The sequence below is a fragment of the Panicum hallii genome, chromosome 4 (genome assembly GCF_002211085.1).
Source record: "Panicum hallii strain FIL2 chromosome 4, PHallii_v3.1, whole genome shotgun sequence".
Taxonomy (NCBI): domain Eukaryota; kingdom Viridiplantae; phylum Streptophyta; class Magnoliopsida; order Poales; family Poaceae; genus Panicum; species Panicum hallii.
Window position 1 is genome coordinate 3,463,726 of NC_038045.1, and position 12,444 is coordinate 3,476,169.

Genomic DNA, 12,444 nt, shown 5'->3' on the forward strand with positions numbered 1-12,444 from the left:
GGGGCAGGGAGGGCAGCTGCATGCGGCTACTACCATGATTTGTCTTGTCACGTCGGCGCGCGGCAGGGGAGGGCTGGGCTGGGCCGGGGTGGTAGCTGCGTGCTGCGTAGTGCGTAGGGCGCCGCAGGCGCAGGAGGAGGGGGTTCGGTTTTGTACCTAGCTAGAACGGACGGACGGATTTGCATTGGATCCAGCCGATCTTCTCATTCCATGCGCGATCCCTCACGAACTCCGTTTACCATCTAACCTGCACGTCGCGGATCTCCTCGAGATGAGGATGGCGACCCCGTCGATGATGGGATCGGGTAACCTGTATTGGCCTGGGGGCCACGACATTTTACCGTCAGAAGCCCAGGATCGAAGTCAGGATCCGTGCTTGCTTTGCTTCTCCCGGCCGCCCGGCGGCGCGCGGCGAGAGGGGACCGGGCGGCCCTGGCGTCATTTTGACCGTGGCCACAACTTCGCAGCACACACGCGCCACCAATTCACCCGCACGCGTATGTGATCAAGCTTCCGGAGCAGCGCAGCAGCACTGCCGAACCTGAACGAGAGGTGTGGTCGTGCGGACTGGCACGCCGTACAAAAAATTGCCTGGTTCTCCCCGGCGCCGTGACTACTGGCGCCCATGCTAACCTCTTTTTTTTCCCACCTTTCTCCGGCCCTTCTCTCTCCGTCACTCGTCGAGCCGGAGATATCGTAGTGTGGCCCAGCAAGATCGGCGCGCGAGGTGCTGACCGCCCGCCCGGCCGCGGCCAGAGCTAGTAGCCCACACACTCACCTGTATGCTCCAGTGGACCACGTTTCGATGGGCTGTGGCGCGGTTTTTTGCCTGCTGACTGCTTGTTGTTCCGGTCCGGTGTCCGGGCGTGACCCCCGTTTGGTTGCTGCACGACGGTGCCCGTTCACTGCCACACGTGTGGCACCAGTACTGAAGAAAGGAGGAGGGAAGGGAGGGACTCCTTTCTACCACCAGGATGAGGATAAAGAGTGAGATGCCTTGTGCCTGAGACCGTCACCGTGGGGTTTCGCCAATCCCGGACGGGCAGGCGTAACGGTCGGCAACCAACCCGCCCCTGCACCAACTCTACTGTCGAGCACCGTTGCTTCCGCCAATGATTGCTGACGGTGTTGCTGCGCGCGCACTCGCGACGCCTGGTCCTGATCTGACCTGAAAACCTGCGGAATCCATCCATCCGTCGTCCGTCCATCAAGTCATGTCCGTCGCAAGCACCATGTCCGGCGGCCCTCAGCCGATGGTCGCGTCCGGCCCGGCTTTCCTTCCCTCCTCCCTACAGCTCCCTGTCAGCTTTACTTCACCACATGCAGACCTAAACCAAACCAACCGGGGGCGATTCAACAGCATGCGCGCTCGTTTCTTACTGCAGCCACACTTCTTCTCATCTCAATCATCGAAAGTTCGAAACTGTTTCGTCTGTTCCTACAAAGTTAACGCCCTGCGGTTACGTATGACCCCAAGACTAATCGAAGGTAAAATTGTCTAGAACAGAAGCTGGTGAATCTGAAGCTCTGCTGCAGCTTCGTTGATGCAGAAGAACGTCGACTTGTTCCTGCAGAGGAGGAGATTACGTACGCCGGTACTGTAGATCATGGGAGATGCACCCGGTTCAGCCATTTTTTACAGTCGCGACGTGTTCATGGAGGTCCCCCCGGCTCGGTGCTCCGGTCAGGGCCCCGGCGTCCCACGTGCTGCTTGAATGTCGGAGCGCACGACCAATTTGACCAAACTCCTATGAGCCGCGCCGGAACAGCTACTTCGCTGCAGCGGGGGCGAAGGTTTCTCGTCGGGACAGTACAGCTACTCTGTTGTGTTGCCGCACCCTGCAGCTGCAGCTGCGCGCACCGGCCGGTCGGTCTTGGTGGCGGGGGCAGGCGGCGCAGGCTTTGCCGCCGAGCCGAGGACCACGGGGCGCGCGTACGTGGTCGACGAGTGCACTGGACCATGTACGCGGTCGACCGCGCGCTTGACCGGCCTCATTGGCCCCCGGGCAGCCGCGGAAGATGCTTTGTTCCCGGATCAGCTGCAACGAAGTCCTTCACGAGTCCATACCATTTGAGCCCACAACGGCAGAGGAGGGCGACAGGCACACGATGTACTAGCAGCCATCGAGTCCAATCGAGAGGAGGCCCGAGCAAAGCGAGCTCACCCCCACCTCAATAATGGCGAGATGTGGAGGCGGCAGAGCTCGGTGGTACAGCAGCTCCGGCGGCTCGGTCTTTCCTGCGGGCGAACGGGAGGCAGTGCCCCTGCCCGAGCACTCAGCCCGATCGATCTCTCCAACCCCCCATCATTGTCCACCCCGCTTGACCGTTGGCCCCTCCCGACTGACCAGTGACCATCCCCGTGCTGCGGCGCAGGCCCTCCCTCGCATCGCATGCAGACGCTCGCCGCCGGGGCCAGGAGCTACCCTGCCGGCGGCCACGGGTGCTCGCCGGCAGACACATCGCGATCCCCGTTTGCACGTGCTACGCGCCTACGCCAACGCAGGGGAAGCATAGGATCACCTCGCGTTCGCCTTGTCCGCGCACTCATCTAATGCTGCTGATTTCCTGGTGATTTTTTTTTCTTGAGAAAGATTTCCTGGTGATTTTGGAGAGTTTGCTTGTTTGTCCTCCAATCGAGCGAGATTTGGCGAGTCCGTTGTTGTTCCACTTCCACATACATGCACTACATGCTGTGGTCAGTGTGGTGGATAGAGATTTAGGCCCATCAGGGGAGGCAGAAGATGGCACCAGCCTAGATGTAATCTCGCTAACATGGGCCTCCCGAGTTACCCAACACGGGCAAATAAATAGGATGTAAACAGCGGTTGGTCCAGCCCAATTGGCCCAACTAGTTCCGGAAATCCTATATATCTTTCCGGAAGTTTTTTTCTTCCGCATCTTCCACTTTTTGAGATTTGTTCGCATTAGATGGATGGATAGGATCGAATCCGGGTGAGGAGCAAATTGCAGTTGCAGCGAGAGACTTGAAGCCGGACAGCTGTCCACACTGGCTGGTTACATGCATGCATCGGTGGAGAGATTCTATTTGGTTACACTACATGCGGCGGCGTCTGCGTCTGAAAGGCTGTGCCCAGGCCATGCCGCACCTGGGCATCACGTTAGCGACGGAGGGCCAGGCCCGGCCGACGGGGGTCGTGAGGAGGACGATCAGGGTGCGGGAGGCTCACATCAAGCAGCTCCTGGCCGATCCCCGGCGCACGCCCCTCCTCCCTCTCTCCGAAGATTTCTTGCAGGGGAATCCCCGCCTCCGAGAGTCCCTGCTAGCCGCCGTTGCCGCGGTCCTATCGAGCATCGCGGAGAGCGAGAACATCCTGCTGCAGTTCTTCCAGAAGGGGTTCGCCGTCATGGAGGTGGAGGTTGACTACGACTATCAGCCGCGACAGGGTGCACGAGGGAACTAAGTGCAGCTGCTGAATCACTGCTGTAAATAGATATCAGGAATTGCTAGGTTTATTGCAGAAATTGCCGTGTTAGATTAATGTGTCCAGTTTATGTTCAGTCAAATGCATAGTTGGTGGTGCTTCGATTTTTACTAACCACTGCTTGCTAAGAACATGTTTGGTTTTTTACCAACAACTTATTGCTAAATGCATAGTCCAAAGCAAGGTTAGGCATGCATAAAAGTAGTTCTCGCTCATCATATCAAGAGAGACAAGAGGTTCCTGTTCTACGAGATAATGTTTGTTGTTGTGCAGTCTTGCATCCACTTTATTTTGCTTAAGAATTAGGCATCGTTTGAAAGGTAAAGCAATCTAGATTTTTTTTTTAAAGGTAAAGCAATCCAGATTGACATAGCACATCTTGGGAGAATGTCTGCAGGTTGCATTGGCTCAAGACAGTCAGGGTTGAACTTTGAGCTTTTGACTTTTGTGCAGGTAGGGGTGGTAACGGATCATGATCCTAATGCTCTCTTCATAATCTAATTTGATCATTATATCTTTTTAGTTTAAAATTATATTAGATTAGAGCCCGGCTCTTATAGGATCTGACCGTTAGATTATCTAGACTAGAATGTAAGGTCCTTTCGTGCATGACCTTTTTGTTGATCGCGGACTGCCAAAAGACAATACCCTTGCCTGCCGGCCACCTCCAAGCTAGCACAGATCTACATGATGCCCAGTACAAATTTTCATGAAATTGCAGTACAGATGGTAGCTGGTGGCCATTGCTGACCAGATGAAGCTAGAACACTACTGCCAAGCTCACGGTTGTACTGCACCGATGCGGGCAATGCTTGGGGTGCATAACATCCATCCATTTGAAAATTGGAACTGAAAGGTGACCTGCTGGATTGCCTGTGACCCTGTGCTATTTCTCTGTGTGTTGCAAAAATCTGAAGAGTCTCTACCAACCTTGAATGAACACTGAACAGACAAACCAGCACTTGAAATGAACTCTAAGTTTTCAAAAAAAAAGAAGAAATGAAATGAACTCTGGTGGGGCCACCGTTCTTACACCTGAACTTTCCATGTTACTCCGTTTGGCTTGCTCTTGTGGGTTAAAGCAGAGCATAAACAAATCGCATTATTTTTTTTCTGAAAAACAAAAACAAATGGCATTATTAACCTGAACACTAAGCAGTGTATTAGGCTCTCTTTAATTTGTTTTCTTCTTCAGGTTCCCGTGTTCTTGGCCGTTGCTTTTTCCACTTTCTAGTTGTGGGCTTTGTAGCCAAGGACAATATGGCATGTTCAGTTCAGGTTCTCCACCTGCCAGAACTGGCTACCTACCAGGCTACCACATCATAGAGGAGTGCATATGATGAGTGTGTCCACTTTATTAGTACTAAAATGCGACAATTGGTCTTGCTTTAAAATCTAAAAGAGGTAGTAGTGTTGATAGATGACTAATCGACGCGGCATTAGCACCAACCCAACCATGAATCTAGCAGATCTCCAGGGTTTTGATTTGAAGAAAGGCAATGCTTAATTATTGAGTTCAGGAGAAAAAAAAAAGTTAGCACACTATTCATGTGATGATATTTGACACCAACTCCAGTTATTCGGATGCCGACAAATAATTCAGGGGGAGGTGGATTAGATTACATGGAAAGCTTTCTTCTCAAACCACCAGTACTGGGAGTTCATGATTCATGTTTGCTGAAAAAAAAATGCCTCTCCCTTCTCAGAATGCATGGCTGATACATTGCTGATCGGATCCATCAACTCACTCAGCTGCAGCAGAAACTGGGTTCAGTGCTGCGGCATTACTGTTCCTCGTCTTCTCCTTGCTACTGAGATCAATGATCAGGTGATCATGCCCAGTGAACTCTCTGAAATTTGCAGCCCGCTCCAGGTTCTTCACTTCCTCGATCACCAGCTCCAGCCGCACCACCATCTCCACCAGCAGCGACGCGAAGGCGGCAAACGGGAGCGCCTGGGAGAACTCGAGGCTCGTGATGGCGATCTTGCTCAGCGTCGGCCGCAACATGCCCCTCTCGTTGCGCTCCGGCGGCTGTTCTGCTCCCGTGTTCTTCCTTTCTGACAGTGCTGTCGCATCAGTCTTGAATGAATGAAGGGTAGCTCTCGGCGCCGTGTGACTTCCAGAGTTCAGTTCCATGAGCATATGCTTATTGGCGGCACACGCGCGTTTGGAGCCAAGGAAGAGCCGCGGCTGCGATCTGATTGCCGAGTTCAGATCCTGCAGCGCTTCGTGGAGATGATCGGAGAGCACGTCAGGGGCACAACGCTGGTGACGCCTGATGCTCACCGCAAGCTCCTGCAGAACCTTGACGACTTCTCGAGCAACTCTTGTGCATGGATCTCGGAACAGTAATCTCACGGATGGAGGAGTCTTGAACAGCAATGGAAATAACCAATGTGAGCACGGTTTATTCGGAGAGAAATTAGGTGAAAGGAGATGTATAGCAAATTAATTTAAAATGAACCATTTCACAAGAAAAGTTGGGCTTTTGCAGTACCTGTATCTCAGATTCCAAACATCCATGAAGTGCAGCAACTGTGTATGCAAAGTGCCTAAGCACAGATCCGAGCTTCACATACTTTTGCCATGGGTAACTGTAACAGTGCATTGAGTGTCTTGGCTCCCAGCTTGCATAGTGTGCCTGACAATTTTGTTGACAATGTTCCAGTTATCAGTATACATTTAATTTATCAAATAGCAGATGTGCATATGATCAATCTCAAGACAAAGAAAGTTGAAATATATATAAAGAAGAACAGTAAACAAGTTACTTACTAGGGTCTCATCATTGGATTTTGAGTCCAAGACTGCTCTGTAGCCGATTTGAATTGAAGCTCTTGCTTCCTGCTTATCAAGAACTTTATCGTCTTTATCCTGGTCCCGGAAATACTCATTCACACAAACTGCAACCTTTCTTTTGTCAGAATTTTCGGTTACTTTTGATAATTTGTTACAAGCTTCAATATGGAGGATATGATAGTACTAGTGGGTACCCACCTTCAATTGATGTTGCCAGTCCTTCAAATTTGTTAACTGTGCTATTGTGGAGGTCTTCCCCAGACCAGTTTGGCAAAACCAAGAGACTCATGAATAGACATATTGCGCAGCCAATGGCAATAGTACTTAAGCGATCTCTCGTTAATGGGAGCACATCGTTTTGGCGGTAGCTTGACACCGTTATCAGATTAAAGGTTAAGAGAAAAATCAGCACACCGTAATCATAGCTCTTCTTGATTGTTGGGAAGAATCTAACATATGTGGCAGCGAATCCTAGAAATAAAATCAATAATGAGCAATATAAATCATCAGTCGAGTTGCTTATGCCATGGCCAACTGATTTTAGGTGCAAACCTATTATAAACACCGAAGCTCCCACGATGAAAGCACGGAAAACCTTCCCGGTTCCAGCAGCAACAAGCTCAATGAGAAGTGCAAGAGAGCCTGCCAACACTGTTCCCAACCCTCTATTCAGCCCTTTGCATATGGTTGCTCCTGTTGATCAGTAAAAACTTATTGTTAGGTGCAAGAACACTACATATATATGGAAAAAAGAAAATAAAGTGTTTCCAGCCTACAGTTGATCGATATGAGTTACCTGCAGTGAATTCAAGCACGACAACTACGGTCATGACTGCCCACATTGCATTCTTCCCGATTCCTTTGAAGAAAGGTTCGAGTATGTACAAGAGCGAGACCAGCGTGAGAGCTGTCCCAGCCTTGAGAGCATGAACAGCTCTCCTTGGATCTTCTCTCCCAATACTCCATGCATGTCTCCCCCAAGAAGCTGGAATCCTGCCTATTGTCTTCACTGGTGCAGTAAGCATCAGCAAAGTGCTTTTCTTGCTGATGGAATTCAGAGCACAAGCCATTACCATGGCCTGAAGCTCAGTGAAGATGAAGATGCCAGTGAAAAAAAATGTGGCACCTAAGGCTGTGAAACAAAGTGATGCCTCTCCCTGTACATAGGGTTCTTCTTTTATATGAAATCTGGCCTGCAACATTTCAGGTAATAATATCATCCTTTGTTAATTCACTGGTGCTGCAAAAGACTGCTCGTGTGCTTTCTGGAACGTTGCAATCGTGTATCCCTTTTGAAGTAATAGTTGCTCCTTTGCATGTGATGTTCTCATTGGGTTCAGCAGCTCGCAACTCAAAGACCACACATTTCCACCTTTTTCTGACGCCAATGTGGTGATGGCAAAGGTGGCCTTGACCTTGTGCTAGACAATTGCATGGGCTCACAAGTCACATGGTGAGGAAGTTGGCAAAAGGGCCTGAAATTGGCAAGCGACCCGTGTGCTACAATGGCTGGCAACAAGTGTTGGTTGCTCACTCTTTCTTGCTTGGCTTGATGATGACTTGTGCGGAGGCTGAGCTCATGAAGGTTGCAGAGCGTGTGTGGTTTCTTTGCCAGCTATAGTTTGATATCTTGCCCAATGAGACAAATTATGATCCACACATTTGGGAACTACTGGCAAAGTTCCCGTTCCCATTAATTCACATAACGAACGAACATACATAACTATTCACATGTGGCAAGAAAAATGTTGTTGAAAGCAAGGGTGATTGTGATAGGTTAGACTTGGCAAATGGGGCATCGCATTTGCCATACCAATATAACTCGCAAAAAGAAAAATAATCACAATCAAAAGTCACAGCTCAACCAATAACATAAGATTTAAGTGCCACACACATCACCTTAAGCCTTCTAACTCTGGAGCACAGTAGTAAAATTTCATGCTTTTACGCTCAATAGAAGGGTAATACATCATTGATTAACAACCTCTACAAGAAGAGCAATATGTTCTAAAAGAGTGGAACTCTTTAGCCTCAGAGAGTCCATCTCTTGCCTACAACTACTAGTACAGGTCACTCCTATGTATCCATCACACAAGACTCTATTCAGAAAAAGACAAAAGTCAACAAAGCTAGTCCTTTTTCCTAAATATAACGAGATCAGGCACATATATTGAGCAACAAAATACACCTTTAATTGAGTGATTAGGGATGCAAGTCGACACGAAAAATCATATGTTGGAACGAAAATTAGTATACTGCAATAGCATGTTACCTTGTAGTGATCTAGAGATCCCAACTTCCAAAGGTGCTCACCCAGGTAATACAACAAGCAACCTGTGTGCACAATAACCTGAAAAAGTAATTAAATCAAAGCACGTGTACCATTTTTCACAAATTAAGCTTAAGCAACACTTGCAGTTGCAGCTATTCGTGGAGATCAACAACATACAAGCACACCACGGTAAACTTTTTCAACCAGTTCAATCACAAGCGAAATCGAGAATTGACGCATATGGATGGGATTACCTTGGTGTGACGAAGCTCGGCGCTGCGGCCGGCCTCCGCGCTCCGCCCCGCACCGGTGGCGCCTGCGCCGCTTGCTGCCGCGATTAGATGTCAAACAAGGCCGCCGTCGCGCCGTGCAACCAGATTCGTTCCTCGTCCTCGCATTGCCTCGCCGTGCAAACGCAGTCGTGGTCGCGCAACGCATGACTGAAGGGGCTCGTGGGCCATCGATGTCCTCGCGCCTCTAGTCTCCGACGTCGTCCACCGAGTGCGGTGAAGACCAGGACGAGCCGAAGGGTTTCTTCCCGCGGGACCTCGGCGCCTGTCGGTGTCGGAACCCCTCGCCGCCGCCGGGTTCCGGCCGCCGGCGGGAGGAGGAAGAACGATACCCAGATACCCATTTGCAGAAAACCCCCTGATTTGGATAATCGCGATCCGAATTAGGGGGTTTTATATAAAACTGATCACATTATTTTTCAGAAAGCACCCCGATTTGGATCGCGATCCGATAGTTTGCAGAATACCCTCTAATTTGGGTTCGGTGTTTTTCAATCCAGTCCCTCTTTCCTCGTCCGCAGTGTTCCCCTTCCCTTCCGTTGACGGCGGCGTGGGTCTTCCGGCGAACTGCGGCCGCAATCGCACGCGTACCGCCCGGCCGCACCTAGCCGTCTGCTTCACCCTTCTCCGTCCCCGGCGAGTGCTAGAGGATCCTCTCCTGTGGTACGCGAAGGCCGCTGAGATGGTCCGTCCGTGCAGCGCGGAACAACCCATACCGTAGACGAGCTCCGGAACGTTCGCGGTGGCCTCCCGATCGATCGACAAGCCGCTGAACGGATGCTCCTGCAGGGGGCGGAGCGTCTCCGACTCCGCTGAGGCGCCGGCGCGCCGCCTTCGCCGTCCTGGGAGCGGCCGGGTGACTCCCTTCCGCAGAGTTAGAAGATGAGCGCGCAGGAACGCAGCTGAGACCACTGCCATCGCTGAGAGAGAGAGAGAGAGAGAGAGAGAGAGAAGAAGCAGAAGGGCCCGGCACGCTGTTGTGTCAGACTGACGCCGGGCCGCGAGGAGCGAGATGGGCCCTGATCAACAAGGACCTGGAGCTGAACGCGAGATGGGTCGTTGAGCTCCCAGCATGTCTGTCCATGGCGGATGCATCGCACGCAGCGTCCAGCATTTCTGCAAGAATTCAGCACGTCTTTGCTCTCTATTTTTTCTATCTTTTTAGACACTACACGTACAAGTTATCTTGAAATATCTTGCGACTATCTCCAAGAGATTGTGATGGTACATCTTGAAATTATCGGAATTACCAATAGTGCACGGGCATGTTCCTCCCAATTTAGTGCAAGCTGCTGAGGAGTTGCACACAATTAATCCAATCATCGTTTCTCTTTTGTGCTAGTGGGAATCGAGTTGCAAGAAAAAAGCGGTAGGACCTGCCAAGCTATCCGGCTTTGTTTGTTCATGGCAAAAGGGAGAGAGACATGATGAAAGGAAGTCGTTGCTTGTCCTTTTATTAATTGACAGGCGATAAACCAAAGCAAACCAAAGAATCTAGTGTCTGAACCACTGAGACTAGCTGGCGCTCTCGCAGTACCATGAGCCGTGCTTAGGAATGCATGATCGATCATAAAAATTGATAAAATAAATTAAAATAGTATTCTACGTAAATAATTTGGGAGGAGAAATGAACCAGAGTGGTATATCATCATAATTAATTAGCTGATAAAAAATATTGTTAGTCACCCACCTGCATCCTTAGCCGCTATTTGCCCCTTTACCCTCAGCAGTGCTTCTTGTTGCGGAGTCGCATAGTCACCTTCCTTCAGAGTTCAGAATCACTGGGGCTCCGTTTAGATCGCTTCCAAATTCCAAATTTTTACACTCTCTCTCCATCACATCAATTTTGGGACACATGCATGGAGCAGTAAATGTATGTAAAAAAAATAACTAATTGCACAGTGTAATTGTACATCACGAGACGAATCTTTTAAGCCTAGTTAGTCCATAATTAGATAAAATTTGTCAAATACAAACGAAAGTGCTACAGTAGCAAAAAGTTCCAACTGTTATAAAAACTTGCGATCTAAACAAGGCCTGGTTATTATTCAGGCATCAGTATGGCTTATGCAGAAAGGATTAGAAAGTGGGAGCACTGCTGCACATTGACATGCAACCACGTGCTTACCTAAAATCATCGGACTGCTCGATCTGTCCCTGAGCTAGAGAGATCAGGTGGCCAAGAAACTGGGATACGTGAGCATGCCGCCCGCGGGGGTTCCAAGCAATTGACAGCTGAATGAACAGAGAGTGCAGAAAGTTCTCTCCTCTTTCAAGGTTCAGCTTTGACCTTGTTTCAGAGCCTCTCAAGGGCACCGCAAAAATGGGCAAAATGCAATGATTTTCAAAGTTCAACAGGCTAATAGAAGAGATCAACCTCCCGGTTGACCAACGAAGAAGCCCAGACAGGCAGACATGTGTTTGCCAACGCATCTTTTGACCCATGGCGCCCTCTGCCGGCGGTATTCCTCGCCAGAGGCATGATGGTCACTCGAGAACGCTTCAACTCGTCGCCCCCTTTCCCATGCCATCACACGGACCACCGAAAAAGACAACGCCGGCCCGTGCCCGCCGGCTGCCTCATCAAGCACCGGCTGCCGGTCTCCACGATGCCCATTCGGCTAGTACAGAGAAACCTCATGGCGTCCATGGGATGCAGTACGTACAGATGGCCGTTGTACTGCGCTACCGCGGCAGCGTCCGAATGGAAGCAAGCGCGGGCCCGGTGCTCCCATTTGGAACCGACCGGTGGCCTGCCTGCCTGCTCTTCCCGGCTGCCTCCTTTCTCTCTGCCTGTTTTGAACAGTTCAGAGTGACCCCCCACCCAGCTTTAGGAAAAGTTGGAAGAGGAACTCCACGTCTCCGCCGTCGTCACCAGCCTTATAGGCGGGCAGGCACACCAACACCAACATCACCGCCGATGGCAACGACATGAACTCCGGCGACGCCTGCCTGAACACTGAATCGAGAACCGAGGAGGATACGGATCGATATGGCAGGAGGCCGCGCGTCCCCCGACCGATTCGCAAGAAGATGCATCCAGGTCAGCGGCCACTTGATCGCGCGCCTGTCTCGCTCGATCGCCACGCGCCGGACGTTAGTGAGAGATACGCCGGGGGGTGGGGGCCCGGCTCGATCGACCCGATCGCCCTGCGCTTTAGCCACGAGACGACGGCGCGTGGTGCGCGCCGAGGCGATCCGCGGTAAGAAAAGGGCCGCGGGGGGCGGAGGCCGGGTGCGGCGCGACGCGGACTGCATCTTCTTGCCGGGGCGCGCCGGGCGCCTCATCTTGTCGCGATCCAACCATCGATCGAACGACCCAATCGCGAAAAGCAGCGGTGTTTCCCCCCCTGCCATTTGCTGCTGCAGATTGGCACGGCTCTGCTTGCGTCTATTTGCAGGTCACCTTTGTGCTGAGCCCGACAGGTGGCGTCAGTAGCTAGCTAGGACCTACTAGGATCCACCCGTGGCTGGCGGACTGGCGGTGCGTGACGCCGGTGGAGGAACGCGCCGGGCGCTCCCGATCCGAGTGCACAAGCAAGTGCAGGGGCTAGATTGAAGAAGCTCAAGCTCGCGCATGCACGAGGAGGACCGAGGACACGGGGGCGATGGTTGGCCCCGGCAAGGCCGGGCGCC

General features: G+C 51.3%; 1 protein-coding gene across 2 annotated transcripts; it reads right to left on the reverse strand.

The window, feature by feature from the left end:
* Positions 1-4,971: 4,971 nt before the first annotated feature.
* Positions 4,972-9,165, reverse strand: LOC112890004 (aluminum-activated malate transporter 12-like). Of its 2 annotated transcripts, none has more exons than XM_025956830.1 (8): positions 8,773-9,165; positions 8,519-8,580; positions 7,043-7,439; positions 6,799-6,939; positions 6,445-6,717; positions 6,223-6,350; positions 5,945-6,088; positions 4,972-5,817 (listed from the first exon to the last, which is right to left on the reverse strand). In XM_025956830.1, exons 1-8 carry the CDS (start codon positions 8,954-8,956, stop codon positions 5,191-5,193), a joined length of 1,956 nt encoding a protein of 651 aa, XP_025812615.1. In that variant the 5' UTR covers positions 8,957-9,165; the 3' UTR covers positions 4,972-5,190. The 2 variants fall into 2 exon arrangements, with proteins under 2 accessions (XP_025812615.1, XP_025812616.1); XM_025956831.1 differs by having other exon boundaries at positions 8,519-8,596; positions 8,773-8,910.
* Between the last annotated feature and the right edge of the window lie 3,279 nt (positions 9,166-12,444).